General features: G+C 38.1%; 1 protein-coding gene across 3 annotated transcripts; it reads right to left on the reverse strand.

The window, feature by feature from the left end:
* Positions 1-588: 588 nt before the first annotated feature.
* On the reverse strand, positions 589-12,305 carry LOC118780580 (tumor necrosis factor receptor superfamily member 14-like). Of its 3 annotated transcripts, XM_036533158.1 has the most exons (13): positions 12,264-12,305; positions 9,988-10,073; positions 9,628-9,714; positions 7,426-7,525; positions 6,622-6,747; positions 6,373-6,531; positions 6,127-6,211; positions 5,015-5,175; positions 4,706-4,725; positions 4,441-4,496; positions 4,280-4,330; positions 2,525-2,544; positions 589-2,357 (listed from the first exon to the last, which is right to left on the reverse strand). In XM_036533158.1, the coding sequence occupies exons 2-11, from the start codon at positions 10,006-10,008 to the stop codon at positions 4,303-4,305; spliced, it is 843 nt and encodes a 280-aa protein (XP_036389051.1). In that variant the 5' UTR covers positions 10,009-10,073; positions 12,264-12,305; the 3' UTR covers positions 589-2,357; positions 2,525-2,544; positions 4,280-4,302. The 3 variants fall into 3 exon arrangements, with proteins under 3 accessions (XP_036389051.1, XP_036389052.1, XP_036389053.1); XM_036533159.1 differs by lacking the exon at positions 12,264-12,305 and having other exon boundaries at positions 589-2,240; positions 9,988-10,174; XM_036533160.1 differs by lacking the exons at positions 9,628-9,714; positions 9,988-10,073; positions 12,264-12,305 and adding an exon at positions 7,919-8,525.
* Positions 12,306-17,059: the final 4,754 nt, after the last annotated feature.

Here is a 17,059-nt window from a genome sequence, read left to right on the forward strand (position 1 = left end):
CTTGGGCATCATCCTCGACAGCAACCTGGACTTCAAGGAGTACATTGCTTGTTGCCCCCAAAATATTATGTATTTGATGTATTTTGTACTGGATGAGTACTGAATCAATTCAGCTTCAGCTCACCTTGTTCAAAGGTAAAATAGCCATGTCCCTGGGTTTTGATCCTACAACCTTTTGGTTGTAAGTTCAACACCTTTACCACTTCACCATGCTTCTGCTGATCTACAAACTGTCCAGAGAGAGGCTGTCATGTTGAAATAAAAATGGGTGCATATAGAGCAATGACCCACTCAGTGTTAACAAGGAATTCAAGGCAACAGAGTGGTGTAGTGGTAAGGAGCAGGGTTGGTCACCCAAAGGTTGCTGGAGATTGGAGATGAGTTATTGCTCTTGCGACCTTGGGCAAGGTGCTTAATTTGCACCGAGTCAATAAATACCCAGCTGACCCACATGGGAATGTAGCATAGTGGTTAAGGAGCAGGACTCGTAACCAAAAGGTTTCTGGTTCGATTCCCTGCTGGGGTGCTGCTGCTGTACCCTCAGGCAAGGTACTTAACCCTCAATTGCCACAGTAAACAGCCAGCTGTATAAATGGATAACATTCTCAAAAAATGGTAACTGATATAAGTTGCTCTGGAAAAGAGCATCTAAATGCCAATGCTGTAATGTAAGCAGGATTCCATTATACATGTCAAATTTTGCATTGTCTCCCAATAGATGGCAATTGTATACAATGCTCTGTCTAAGACTCCACAGAACTCATACATGAAATGAAACATTTTACTGTGTCTTCAATTTGTATGACTCTGCAGATGAGTACAATGTCAGTCATACTACCACATGCAACTCAATCTCAAAGTGATCAGATCTTGGAGAATATCAGCTGTTTGTGAAACTGACACAAAAGAATGAAGATGAACTGTTATTTACACTCTATAAGGGAAAACAGATCAGTGTAAGATACAGCACCTTCTGTTGGGAGTCAGTGGGCATGATGATGTGATGTTAGGTTGGAACAGAACAAATCTTGGTTCTAGGAACTAAGCACTCAGGACACACGGGTTTTGATTTGGAAAACATGCAATTCTGCAACTTTTATGGTTGGAAGAAGAAGACATACCCAGTTATAGAGCAGATTAATGTATTTGTCTTCTTACTATCAGGCCTTTTGTTGTATTTACATGATCAGTCTGGGTAGAGACCAGTCTATGCCAGCTAAAGTATAATATTCTACGTGTCTAAGGCCCATTGAGTGTTTGTGACAGCCTTATTAAGACTTTGGTGAGGGCAGACTTTGCAATAGACATCTCCTTCAAGAGACAACAACTTCAACAGCAGTTATGGTACCAGGGAACTGGCTGCCTGACTGATGCTGGGAGAAGAGTGCCCCCTTTAGCCCATCCAACACCACTTCAAGCAGCATCCTGCTTCTTGCAGGAGGTCTCACATCCAACTACTTACAAAGCCCAGCCCCATTTAGCGTTAGCCATCAGCCAAGGCAGTGATACTTAGTAGCATTTTAATGCACTGCATAAGGAAATGTTAGAAAATAAGGGAAAAAATATTTTTCCTGTTCCAGATTTATACTGTAATCTAAATGTGTGTTAATGCTCCTTAACTAACTGCACTCTGTTAATTACATTGTTTAATGCTGTAAACTGTATCGATTTGTAAAACATCTAACCCTGGATTTCAAGCAACCCCAAACACATACTTCACAAAGCAAATATCAGTGGTAAACACTGGAATGATATATGAGGGACACACAAAAATAGGTTGGTCAAAAAAATTAAGGTTCTTCCAAAATTGGCACAAAATAAGAAAAGTACATTTTGTAGGAGACCCTACATTCCCCCCCAACTCTTTGCTGTTACAAAGTCCACAGTAGCACAGTTTTACCACAAGGGGTCACAGCAATCCAACACATATGCAGGTGCTTTCATATAAATGACTGCCTTGCATCACTTTCTCTTCCTCTTATTTACTCTCAAACAAACTGGAGATGTTGGCATATATTATGCGGGTGAGGACGTGATGCTTCCTTAGCAGAAAGTTGGGAGATTAGGTGGGTTACTGGATTGCAATGTGCCCTGAGATACACCAAAGTCTCTGTCCATGGTGAAGGCAAAAGCAAAGCCTTTTTCCAGCACACACATTAATAAAAGCGTTCCCCATACTATCCAGAATCCAAAGTCACTGATGACCAGGATATCAAGGGTGAGCCTTTGTAATAGTAATCCTGTTAAACAATGAAAGAGATCACCACTTCAGCCTCCAGTGTGAAAATAGGCCTCATCTTCTCTCTCACTCTCTTCTGATAATACAGGTGCTCCAGATCTTCGCTACTGTGAAGCATCTAAATAAAAATACATAATGACACTGAAATGTTTAGCTTACTGTAGATAAGGACAAAAGCAGTGTCGACCAAAGACACCTCATCTGTTAGCTGTACTGTATAAAAATATGCATCTGGAGACATTGGAAAAATATGAGAAACATGTACATATGAGAATAATAACTTACCATTAATGATTTTGACTGTCCTGGAAATAAGAAGAGAAATAAGAATAATTTCTATTTAGTATTTAGTTATCTAAGTATCTCAAAAATTGTGAAGATATGAACATGCCATGGTACACTTAAAATTAAGCAGAAATAACTATCAACAGGAAACATCTTTGTGCAAAATAATACCCATAACTTCTTAATGGTGTCTATACAGAGCATGCAACTATATACATTTATACAGCACAGTATTTGTTCAGTAAAAACAAAGCTGACCATGTTTTCTACATGCCAATACATTTCTGAATGTTGAAAAAGCTTTAATATGCCCTGTTACAATCAATGTTTCAAAAACAACTTACTGGCGAGCATTAGGCAAGCACACCACTACCCATGTGCTGACCAAGAGCTATACATTTAAGTCCGTATGCAAACACGCATTTGTGATTTTCAATGACAGTGTCAGTTTTGAAACTTTACATTCACTAATATGACTTTGACCCCTTTTGCCATATAAACCTTGCCATGTACAACAATGAGAAAATACCATTCCATAATGAACTGTATACCATGAATGAAACGCTCTGTTGATGACTGAGAAGGATGCTCTCAAAGCAGTTAACCCAGAAATGAACTTACTCCAAAACTGAACAAGACAGTGGACTTACAACAGCCTATGAGCTACTTCTGTAAGCAGTGGCAGCAGTAAGTTATCAGCAAAAAAAAAATACTGCAGAACACACTATCCACCATGCACAAAGCGCACACAATGACAAAATTGTCTTGCATTTGAAAATGGTCATAGACCTAAGTGTGAAAACAAAAACTGTGGTAACATACCACTTCCTGCTACAAGAACAGCACACAGCCGCTCAGTAACACTTACACCACCAAGAGGCACAAACTCTACGTTACCTATGCTTTGAGAGCGCCATTCTCACCTATCAAGGTGAGAAAAGTGTAACTAAGCTCTGAGCAATGTTAACTCAGTAGACAGAAGCAGGGAAGTTGGCAGCAGGAAGAACTATGTCAAATGGTATTTTTTAACCAGTGCTTGTTTTAAATTTCTACATCCACCTACTGGATCCAAAGTATTCACTAAAATCCATAAAGACAACTCTGCTCTGTGCAATGGTACTAACATTAAAGTGTAACGTTAATAAATTGTTGAGCAGGACAAAATGTCGTAGGTACATTTTTTTTTTGTTTAGAGCATGTATTTGCTCTTGTTTAATCACAATAAATATAGAGTGAACACTGTTAGCTAAAGATGTTGACAAATCTGTGGTTTGCCATGTCACTTTTCTAGTTCCCGGCTACTTAAAATTTACTCATAACTGGATCCACAACCTAAATCTGGAGAACCATTAACATTTACAGCAAGTCAAACTGAAACTAGTCACTCTCAAACTAAAACTGATATCAGCTTCAGAAAAGATGTTCTGTTACTAGTTGCACATGAAAATGTTCAAAAAGGAGGAACAACAGTTTACAGAAGTAAATAGTAAAATAATTTCACCATTTTGTCTTTTTTACTTTGTTTCTCTTAGAGAATACTTCTGTACTCCAGTGTTAAGAAACACAAATAGGTCAACAGGTTTTCCAAGAGATTCATGAGGAAAATAGTTTTGTGCAAGACAATGTCATTTCATGTAATATTTTTCAATTTCCAAATTATTTTACAATTATTGATTTCCTTAAGGTTTTCAACACTTCATATTCTAAAACTGTCTGAATTTTATGTACTGACTATATGAATGAATAAAAACATACTTTTGTTGGGGAAATCTTTAATGTCACGACGCGCCGTCATCCACTTCCTCCCTTTAAACAAGCAAACAATAATGTGGAGTAAGCTAACAGTGATATTATTCTATAAATAACATGAGATTTTCAAGGCAAAATATGAACACGTTTTAAAATAGCTGACGTACGGTGAATTGGGCGGTGTCTTTGTTCTTGAGTGGGACTGGGATTCCTGGACAGGAACCTGATTTAAAAGCAAACATGTTATTCATGATAATCATAAATTCACAAGATGCCATCCAAGTATACAAAAGTGTAAAACCCTGCCACAGATGAAGGCAAAAGCACTTCCAATCAGTGAAATCTTGCTTGTTAATTGTACTGTAAAACAATATGACAATTAAGAAACTGTAAAAGTATGATACACATGGTTATATATGGATACCAACTCACCTTTAATTCATTTGATCTTTCTAGAAAGAAGAACAATAAAATTACTAAGAGGTCATGACCTCCCTCAAGACCTTCAGGTAAGAAAGATATTGTATGAGCTGAATCTGGGCTTCTCTCAGTAAAAACTAGAATACTTAATTTTTTTCTAGCTATATAGTTATGAAAATAATCTACAAATGCTCCTCAGAAAATTTTCAGTCTAATACACAGGAGTACTTCAATCTCTACTGCTTCAATGGCAAGCCTTATCCACTCTGATGTCAACTGTAACCAGGGACAGATGCGTGCATTGTGATCAGTTTGACTTACCTATTCTACATTGATGTACATATGTTAGATATGATACAGCTATTGCTAATAATGAAAATGGAACTAAAAGAAGCAGTCTATTCCGTGCTGTTGGCTGTTGGCAAACAACATCTTTGGTTAGGCTACCATCTTCAATCTTCCTTCCACCAGTTACTTCACAGCTGAAAAAGAGGGACAAACTTTAAGTAAATAATAGATTGACAGACCGATCCTTTATTCTCTCTCGTTTTGCACATGCCAGTAAAACATGGATGATAAAACAACATACATGACACATTACAAGATGCAATTGTCAATACAAAAACAAGCTAAATATGCAAGACAGAGAAAAGGACAGCAGTCTGAGACAGTCAGGAATGTAAAAAAAAATTGTAAAATTGCTACAAAAGCACAAGAAATCTGTAGTAAAAAAAGAGACCTCCAATCCACTTCATCAGGCACTGTATACTTCTAGGGATAAATAAAGAGATCGCTCATTTGGTTCTTACACATTTGATACCAGCAATCGCAGGGCAGGGCTGCATACTCATGATTTAAAGGTTATAATGGATCAACAATTATTTTTGAGCAAGACATAGAATACACTGCTCACACAAAGCTGTAATATTTAGGGAAGGCATGACTCATTGTTGGATTTTGCAACTAGTTTTTTTTTTGGTCTTGTTTACATTTTGGATAGAGAGAGCCCTCCCCAGCACTACATGTTGAAGGTCAGTAAATAAAGGTACTGTGCAGTACATAAACCTCCTCAGCTTGTCAAGCACAGCCTCTGTTGGACTTTGGCGTGCTGTGCATCAATATTCACATTCTATGTCAATTTATTATCAATTATAGCAGCAAAGTATTTATACTCAGACACAATTTCTATATTCACACCTTGTATGACCAGTGGAGTAAGATCACGACTCTTGGTTCTCAAGTTGGTGACTGTCTCTTTGGTTTTCTTGGTGTTTATGAGAAAGCAGAAACAATCTGTTCACACACAAGTGAAAAATCTGTGTCTACTGAACTAGTTACTGTGTGATATAGGGAGGAGCCTACAGATTGTCATACACAAGTGTGGAGACTGCTAATCGGGAATGATAAATCGCGGACTGGGAAACAGGACCTACTCTGTCCACGGCGTGCAGTTTTTACCATCTTCTGAGTAGTGGCCTTCTGCACAGGCTTCACAAACTGTGTCCCTGCTCTTTGTTCCTGCACAGAACACAACACTCAGTCACTGGCAACACATGGAAAACATGTGGTGCAGACAATCGATTATGGGTTGAAAGCATTACATCTGTTATTCATTCATATTCATTATATCACACTGCCCTGTCCCAGATAAAATGAGGAGGTATTTATAGCACTCCTACCTGGCACTTTAGTTTGTTGACCAGGAGAGCAAGTAGAATATTTTAATGCAAAACTACACTCTTGATTGGCTGAATAACTTTGACAATAAAACCCATCCATGACGTCACAGAAAGTGTTGCTGGTGGTGGTGCACTCCTTGAGCACCCTGAGTCCCTGCCCTGAGAAACAGATTAACAAAACTGAGTTTTAACAACACAGCACTTTAATGTAAGACATTGCAGTTACTTTAAGTTACAAATGAAACTCACCTGAATCACAAGTCTTACACTGGAAGCATTTGTTTAGCCCATTGGGCTCGTTCATATATGTCCCTCCTACACATGGAATGCATGTTGTGCTGGAATCCAATGTGCAGTCTTTGTGGACTACTAAACCTAGCCATACAAACAAAAACACATTATTCTTTTAATCTCTTTTTTAAAGCAATATTGTAATTAATCTGATTATTTAATGATGTTGCTAAAATGTGCCCACTATTAATAAATTTACTTGTTATTGTGAGTTAATGAAACCACTAAAATGCCCACTATACATAAAGCTGATAATCATTAAATTTATTATTTTCAAATAGGATACCCTTATCTGTACGTGGACAGAAAAAAAAACCGAATGATAACCGTCAAAAGCCAAGGTGGGGCGGGCTTTACACAGCCTGTAAACGGCTGGACATTATTAGAGAGCGAGTTACTGAAGATGAGGTCTGGAATGTGGGCCGGACCCTCTTTCTTGAACAGTAAACTCTTTAACGGCCAGATTAATGATCATCTTTTTCATCCGAGGACAAATTGAGTAAAAATAAATAATAATACAGGTTAAGGAATAGGGCTCAGAGGGTGCTTGTTTGATTCGGATGGGGAGTGTACTTCCACTATATGTCTGGATAAGACATAAAAGAGCTTTATTGTCATTGTTCAGGACAACGAAATTACAGTTGCTGTCCTGAACAAGGATACGGACAACTTTTAAGTAAACAGTGTGTTGTAGTATCATAAAATGAATAATTGACAATGACTGACGCATCTTATTACAGTCGGTTTTGGAGGCTAAGCTACCTTTTCCACACATCGGACAGCATTCCCCATCATGAGCTTGGTATTCTGCCGGGCCACAGCTTTTTCCAACTGCTAAAATAATGTAAAATGGTAGCAGTACCTGTGAAGGGAATGGACAATTTTATGGAACAATTTAGGCAAAAATGTATCATCTGACATCTTCTAAGTGGCACTAAATGTGTCGTTAGCTACTTGTTTACTAAGCCAGATAGCAGCGAACCAATCATCTTGACAATTTAAAATACTAAGTAAAACAAATTAGCTCGTCTTATATATACTGGGTAAGATAATGTTAGCCCCTGCTGCTGCTTAGCTGTGCTTCAAAGCTAACTGAATGTCAGTAGTGCTGGGCTATATGAATATTTAGTAACTTAGCCATTTTGTTTCTTCACTGGCCGAAGTTCAACTTCCTTAAGTTATTCAGCAGACGGTAAAATCCGCCATTAGGCTATCGTGTGGCTAGTTGTGCCTGGCTCTTCGACTTTTGACTTACCTCAAAAGATAGTACTAACGCCATATCATTTTAAGCGTTTCAGTGTTGCTCAGATAGCAACTCATTTAGCAAGCGAACTCAAATTTCCACTTTATTACTTACTGTGGCTGTAGCTAACGTTTAGTTAGCTAGTTTACAAACTTATTTTCTTACGCGCTAGTAAATGTTCTCAACGAAGCCATGTTATCTTCTTGTTATCGCCAACGCCTCAACTACGTAGTTGAATTTTGTTCTTATTCACCATGCGTGGGGAAACGATTTGTATAATGTCAAATTGTTGTTTGATTAAGGGTCTATACTCAAAATACATATCAAAAAAGCCGAGGAATCTTGTCAGTATGAAAATAAAGTTTATTTTTTTTAGCAGGCTTCTACACAGCCAAATCCTTATGGGTCCTGCTGTAGCTATCTTGGTCAGTCCAAAGGGTGTGGGGTCAGAAACGTTTCTGGATACATTTCAGGACCGTCAAAGAAATTAAATGTTTGTGGAACTGCACATATAATATCTCCACCGACGCGTGTGCAATTATGTATGTATTCTGTTGTGAACGGGAAAATATACAGAATTAATCGTTAGCTACCACCGTCTTCCGTTTCTACTCATTGCCGGATCAATGTTTGTACTAGACGAACCACCTCTTTTGAGCCAACCAATGAATTTAGTGTACAAGAGCGCTGCCCTTCAAAAAGCCTGTCTAAAATAGTTTACATAGAATTTATAGTAAGTCTTTTTGATAGTTTCACATTGTGGTCGTTTTATTCAGATGAATAACTAAAAATCTTAGGTCAAAATACATTTCATTTCATTATTGGCATTTAGCAGACGCTCATTTCCAGAGCGACTTATACCAATTACAGTTTTTTTTTTTTTACAATGTTTTAAGAAACATCCATCCAAACATTCCAATAGTTACAAACAAACCATGTTGTTAACACATATTAGTTATTTGCATAATAGACAAATATATATAACAAGATGTAATAAAAACTCAGATCAACTTGCTCAATCAAAATAGGACACACCAATCATTAACAGTATAATTGGCATTTCGCCAGGCCATTACAAAAACAAATTGCCTTCAATATATATCCAACCGTTTCAACACAGAATATCTGTTATTGTACTGGACTTGTTAATCAATTCAGCAGTATTGCAGTGGGATATTATGGCCTACCTATTATATCCACATAGCCGTGCCTTTAATTGGCATTACCAACAATGTTCTGCAATAGACTACAAGGACCAGAAACAGCTATGCGTTTAATATACTATGATAGAACAGTTTACCAAGAAAGGACAGACCAACGGTGAGAATTATTGTGGTACTAGAAGAATCAAAACAATGTAATATGGTGGTTAACTTAAGACGGAAAGTACATAATGATATGGAAGAAAGTGAAAAGTCCACATCGGGTCATTTATTGTGTGAAGGTATTAAGTTGTATTGTGTGTTTAAAATGAGGTTTGGTGGTACAGAAGTAAATGCTTATAGGGAGACAGACCTGTTATTGGGGTTATTCCTGTGGGACAGCCCAAAAATGGCCTAACACAATGTGCTGTGTAAATATGGTGTATACCCACTCAATCCATAATTTGAGTGGATGGCATACCTGCAATTCCAACATTTCCAAGTCATAAAGTAATGTGTTTGCTGTACACCAACATTCTCACCTGGTTCACAATCTGTACAGGGGAAACACTCACTCACCATTTGGCTTATCAATGAAAGTTTTATCATCACACAATGCACATGAAGCTGTGCTGTCTTCTGTACAGTTTTCATAAACCCTGCTCCCTAATGGAAAAATACACATGAAAGAAAAACATTTACATTTACATTAATTCATTTGGCAGGCACTTTTACCCAAAGCGACTTACACATCAGGTTCAATACAACACAAGCGAAAAACCATACAGAGTCAACAATATTAGAAGCACTGCATGACAAAGAACAGTTGAACTGACATGCTTTCAATGACATCACAATACAATAAGAACACTGACAGTAACTCCCATCAGCCTCCATCTATTGCAAGAGAAGCTGGAGCTTGACAAGACAGTTACTTACCAGGAGCACACATGGCAACATCCTTCACCAGTTTTAAATTCTGCATGACGACAGGCATCGGAAACATCACAAAGCAGGAACACTGTCTAAAGAGATTGATTAGGGAGATTGATTTAGATCAAATTATTGATCTAAAGAGAATAGCTGCAATCCCTCACATACCACACAGAATCTCAATGTCAGGTAAAAAGCATTTTTGGAATGGAATAAAACATTAACCAAAATGGTTCTAGCCCTACAGGCTTGGGCCCCTGATCATCATGTGGAGAGAACTAAAACTGGCAAATAATCCCCTATTCACTAAATGGCATTAAATAAAAATAAAAGATTGAAAGATGGCATCAGTTAATTTGAGTTACTGTGGTTCCCTAAGTCTCCATAGAACAGAGAAATAAAAAATGATTTGTCTGATAGCTTGCTTCACATCAGTCCCAACCTGCATGAAAGACCAAAAAAAATCAAATAATGTAAATGCACAAGCTAGAAACTATAGTGTACATAGCAGGGTGGAGATTAATCACTCTGTTATTGTGTCTCCATGCATATGCATAGAAAGAAAGAAAAACAAGTAAACTAAATTGAATAATGCTAGCAGTGGGAGTAGGTCAACTCAAAGTTGATGTTAACACATTGCTTCAGTTTTACATAGCAACAACCCCACCATAACACTTGCCAAGATCAATGTCTGTACCAAATATTTTACACTTTAAAAAGGGGGAACCCCATAATGGCTTATTGAGGGTTCTGAAATAGGCTGAAGAGTACTGAAAAGACTGAAATTGGCTAGCTGGCTATTTAGCTAACTAAGACTCACCGATATACACATTGTATGAGGACTACAATACTAATGATGATTTACTAATATTAAAACTAGACATCAGTTGGAACTCTAGACACTTGGTCACATCTTACACCAGGAGCTGGGAAAGGATGATGCCAATGTCAGCATCTAATGGCTTATTTCACAAGTGCCACATATCATTTGCAGTATTATTTTGTTTTGTTTATTTAACCAATATCCAATATCGTTACTGTACAATGTCAAAACAACAGGATTTATACTTGAGCCCTGAGGAACCCTTTTAAACTTTTTTTAAACTCAGATTTCATACCCAAACACTGTGTTCTGTCAGAGAAGTAATTTTGGTAACAGTGACATTTAAATCTACTTTTGCAGAGTATGTAACAGCAGAGCATGGTGTTGAAAGCCATTGACAGGTCTGTCAATAGAGAAGTGCAGTAATGTTTACTGTGATATTGTTCATTTTCAATGTGACTGATAACAGCTGCAAAAAGTTTCACTCTAAACCTGACCAGTATTCATTCCTTATATTCTTATTATAAGAAAAGCTTTGAATTGTGAGGTCAAGTTTTCCAAAACTGTAGCACACACACAGTTTTGATATAGGATAGGATCGCAGTTATCCAGTTGGGATGGATCTCCAGCCTTATACACCAGCATAATGTAAGCTGCTTTCCTGATCTGTATTACTTGATAATGACAAATTAAATATGAGAGGGGCAACAATGATATTCACAAAAGTATTGAGTAAATATAGATTCAACTCATGTGCAATTCAATTATGTGCAATTGGCTCAATTATGTAGGCTACACTGCAATTTTATAAAACTGTAAAATTAAACAACACCTCTACGTTAGATTTAAAGCAATGTCAGTGTTAACTTTCACTTCAGACCCAGAGCAAACATACTGCAGTGACCTATACGAGAAGTGAATGAAAACTGAACCTTTAGCCTGACGCTAATGAAAACGTTGACATTCAGTATTTAAAGGTAAGCGTGAATGTCAGAATTAAGTTATAGTCTTTCCAATGTCCCAAATGCCAACAAGTCTTATCTAAAGATGCTCACTTTTCTAATTATCTAAAAGCCTGTTTTAACTTCAAACATCACATCCTGCATCAAACCTGTAAGGGACAATAACTGAAATTTCCCTTATTTCACACCTCACCCACGCAATAAAAACGTCACGTGATGAGAGCGCGGGTTCCTCAACGTGTGACTCTCCATTTTAACGTCCTTTCCTTACAACCTCATCAAACTCGGGAAACTCAGACATTCTCATGACCGCCAGAACCCTACGAACGAAAAGAACTAAACTGCGGCCTTCTCATCGCGCTCTTTTCTATAGCCGAGTGAGTAGACATTACACTTCCCTGTACTTTCAAAGACTAGTCTTGAAAAATTAAAACAAATGATCCCAGTTAAAGATAAACGAATTTGGTTGAACATTACAGCGAATATTTGGCCTTTACCTGCAATCCTCTGATATGCTACAACAGCAGATTAACATGGTTCCTTACGTGCGCACATGCAACACAGGCATACCAGCGCTCTTACGAACTTTTAGCGGCCTTAACCCTTTCGCGGTCAGACGGGCTCCATCATTCGAGAGTGGTCCCTACAGCGTGCGGTCAAACCGGTGTGATTACAACAGTAGATCAGAACGACTATTTGCGAGTGACGCAACAAAGCAACATTCGTCCTAAACCCACCGCTTTTCCACGTAAAATATTCCATAAATGCAATATGATTATTTATTTTTCAATGTAGATTCACATACGTTGCAACATAAGCAGCATAACACATACTCGCAAATCGAGAGCGAATGTTAGCTTTGAGGAAACAGTGATGTAACATTAGCAATTAAGTATAGCAAATGTGGCGCGCGCGAGTTATTAAAATACTCAAATCCTATGTTTATGAGTGTTATTAAATATTCCAGTACATCAAATACCATGGTATTCCGTTTTTTTCCATGTTATAGGCTACTTGCTATTTGAGTCAACTGAACAGCGCGATTGCACTGATGCATCCACCGATAACGCGCGGTTATTCGTCTCGAAAATGAAGTATACGAATACTTGCTATAAGCAATTTATATCATATTATGTAATATTAAATTTATATTTCAAAATAAGACAGTTCACATTTATGTATCTGTATTTCTGAGTACCACGAAGCATACCCACATTCGCTACAAAGAGCAGTGTGCACATACACTATACCGGGTTTGGGTATAGATCTGCTGCAATTCTATGTGTACTAAACCAGTTTTAGTAAAGGATATTAGTTCAGATATCAATCAACTTCATGCCTTGCTAGCTAGTATAACTAATTGGACTGCTAGCAGAATTCTTGTAACTAGGATTGTAACACCAAAATAGTCACGCTGGGAGAGTTGGAAATGTTTTATAGCTTATGTGCGAAAGGGTTTAATTGAGTTTTCCTCACAATACTACATGGCTAAACTACCATACGTAAAGACTAACACAACGTTAAAGACCGGCTCCTTGAGTTTCACCTACCTTGCACATCGACATTCGATGAAGAGTGCTACTTCCTTCTCTTTGAAGTATTGTGATGTGCTCTGCTCCGCTATCACTGGTGACCTGTCTGACTCCGTGTTATGTGCCCCTCCTATTCGGTGACTTTCCTTACAAAAGGGGACACGAGATCAAAGCGAGTGATTTTGCAGACGGCCTCGAAATTCGCGTAAGTCGCAAGTGAAATCATTTATGTTATTCTCGGAGAGGCATATGAAGGAGGCAAACGACGCGGAGGGTGCATCGATGCCTCTTCATGCAAGAAGAGTTTTCCAAGGATCTACGGTGCAGCAGGTGCACAAACAGGTGTAACATTCCATACAATTTCATTTATTTGACTGTTTATTTAACATATGCAGTTACCATCGAATTGCAAAAAAAAAAAAAAAAAAACACGAATAGGGCCTATAAACAGCCAGAGTACAATGACTAATCACAATACAATTAAATTATATTTTGACAATCACACGCCTCTCATGAGTTTTTCACTGAATACTGCGCAAAGAGGTGATTGCAATATTTTAGGTTTTCCTCAAAATATGTCAATTGGAGTTTTAAACAAAAGTCCATTTTGTTCGTAAAATAGTCAAATTAATTATACATTCCATGTTAAAAACCGCATCTGCTTTGAAGAGGGAAGGAATTCCTACTAAAGGTCATACGAAACAGATGACTTTCAGTCGAGCAAGGGCGTTCCATTTCCCCTCATCGCGTTAGGTACCTCGCTGTTTATGTCTGTTAAGTAATGGGTCGCAGTATTACTGCGCGCATGCAGACGCAGGAAATCGACCAAAGTAAGCTCGCAGTGGTGTGAGTTTATGCCTATTTAGGAGAAGCTGACACAAAATATATATGTACCTCATTATTTTATATTGCTTTATGTTCCATACATTTTCACAATGTATAGGAGATATTGAAGCCGTTTGTAAAAAGTGTGCATGTGGAACAATATATGAATATTTATTTCCTAATAAGGAGTTGGACCAGCCTTTGCTTTCAGAGCAGCTTCAGTCCTTTTGTACCAGCTTTGATGTGTTTCTAGCGGGATATTGGACCATTCATTACAAAAGAAAGTCTTTAGTTCTTTGGGAGATGAAAGAGGTTGAAATGTTCGCTGCACTCTACTTTCCACAACTTCCATTTAAGTTCATTTATGCTTGGATATGGTGATTGTAAACGCCATCAAATTTGTTTGATTTCATTCTCATTTCATTTCATCCCTGAGACCACTCTTGAATCCGTTTAGTGGTGGAATCTTGAAGTATGTGAACATCTTGAGGAAACCATGTTTGCTGAAAATGTATTGCTTGGCTGTAATTGTCAGTACTTTACACTTCCTATGTGTCCTCGCCCACCTGATTTCCTGATCGCTTCCACCTGCCTGCCTGCCCACCTGCATCCCATCTCCTCGTCAGCCCAGCCCTTTATATACCCTGCTTGTCTCTGTCTTGTTGCCAGTTTGACTCAGTTTTTTGTCTGTTGCGTACCTGCCTGATTACTCGTGTTGTTGATCCTGTGCTGAACTCTGACTTTGTCCCTGCCCACTGCCCTGCCTTGTTTGCCTGTTCTGCCTGACTACCTGGTTTTTGACCCTGTCTGTTCCGCCGCTATGAACCTGTCCTGCAATTTCAGTTTCAATAAAACCTCTTGGGAACTGAATCTGCCTGGTCTGCATTTGAGTCCGTACCTGTGCCTTGACAGTAATCCTACCATGCGGAGTAATAGTCAAACCCAGTGACTCCCACAAGATGGAGTCCTTTACCATAACAGAACCACTGCTATGTTCAGTTCCTAGCAGGCAATGTGCATTGAAGGCTTCCTTTGGCTTTCTATAAACATCAACCATTCCAGATGCAGGAAAAAGAGTTAAGATGACTTGTCAGACTAGAGGTAAAGATAGAAGTGTAGAGGTGTGAGAGATTAAGGATAGCACCAGTGATCTTGCAGCACATTTTTACAATACTTCCTTTTGTTCCTGTTTTCAAGCTGAGATTCCCAAATGAGGTCATATACATTTTAAAAAATTCATTCAATAAAAGTAATTAAAAAAATAATCAGACACTTATCTACATTAAATCTACAAAGCTTCCTTAAAAAGAACAGTAGTTGGTGGTTGGATTTGCATATAGCATCCATCTCGGCCTCAAAACTCATCTATGATCTTCCCAATATTATATATTTAGTATAGAATTGATTAGTAGTCCTTTGTTTGTTTCTCTGGTGGTAGAGGTTATTTTACTGTAACTTATAAATACCATTTATATATAAACATAGAACATAAAGTGAAAAAGAGCAGGAATCCAGCAGGTACATTACATTACTGTCATTTCACATATGCTCATATCCAGAGACACAATTTTATCCACTTATACAGTTAGACACTTACTGAGGCAATTGTGGATTAAGTACCTTGCCCAAGGGTACAGCAGCAGTGTCCCAGTGGGGAACTGAACCAGCAAACTTTTGGTCACAAACCCTGCTCCTTACCACCATACCATACTATTGCCATCACCAAAATCTCATCTATTGGTACTGTTGTTGCTATGGAGAGTGGAATTCACTTGAATGTCTTGTCATGATTATTGTTAAAATGGTACATGGTGTTAAATGATGTATGTTATTTATTCTTCTTAGCATAAATCTGGCCCTTATGAGCAACAAAACCATGTAACCGCAAATTATATGTAATGTAATGGAACATGTTTGCTACATGTAAGTATCCATAACTGTGGCTTGTTAAACCTAATACATCAACAAATTTATTTATTTAGCAACTATATGTAAAGGCAAATGGCCCTCGAAAGTATGCTCTTCCTCTGCCTACCATACCTGCTTAAAACCTGGTCAAAGGGCTTCACAACCTCTCCGTTTCCTGCTACAACCCACCCTCGCATCCCTAGTCATTTCAAAATCTATAAGGGTAGTCGACGGATGAACTGTTTTGACCCAACCAGCTCATTTTCAGTGACGTACACTGCGCAGGCATTGCCCTGAGCGGCGTTTACAGGAAATCACGCTGTTTGCATTCATCAACGCAGCAAATGCACGTATCTGCAAAACAGAAGTGTACTGTAGCCACAGGAGTAAGTGTGGTTAGCTTAGTATCGTTGAAACACTGAGGCAGAGTAAAACAAACTCAAGGCGTTTGAGGATTCTCTCTGAAGCATGATCATCTAAATACCACTTATGTGGATATAGAGTTTACGCATAACAATCTCTTACATATCCAGGTTCTTCTGTCATTGCAATGGGACTTCCATGACAGATTAATTTAAAACAGAATAATACGTATTATTATGTATTGCTATTGATCTTCTGGGTGTTGTCTGTCAAAGTAACGGCTTTTATTTGTGATGACAATGATGAACACATTTACATTTATTCATTTAGCAGACGCTTTTATCCAAAGCGACTTACATTTTTTTTTTTAACAATGTTATCCATTTATACAGCTGGATATTTACTGAGGCAATTGTGGGTTAAGTACCTTGCCCAAGGGTACAGCAGCAGTGTCCCAGCGGGGATCAAACCTGCAACCTTTCGGTTACGAATCCTGCTCCTTAACCACTATGCTACACTGCCGCCCAGAATAAACAGAATAAATATAATAATAATGGCTATTAGATATAATTCAATTAATGTAAAAGAACATTGTTAGTTACACAGCAGAAAATGTGCCAGGGAAATGTACAGGAAATGTTTGATAAGATTCATCTTTCGGAGAT

The sequence above is a fragment of the Megalops cyprinoides genome, chromosome 7 (genome assembly GCF_013368585.1).
Source record: "Megalops cyprinoides isolate fMegCyp1 chromosome 7, fMegCyp1.pri, whole genome shotgun sequence".
In the NCBI taxonomy this organism is placed as follows: Eukaryota; Metazoa; Chordata; class Actinopteri; order Elopiformes; family Megalopidae; genus Megalops; species Megalops cyprinoides.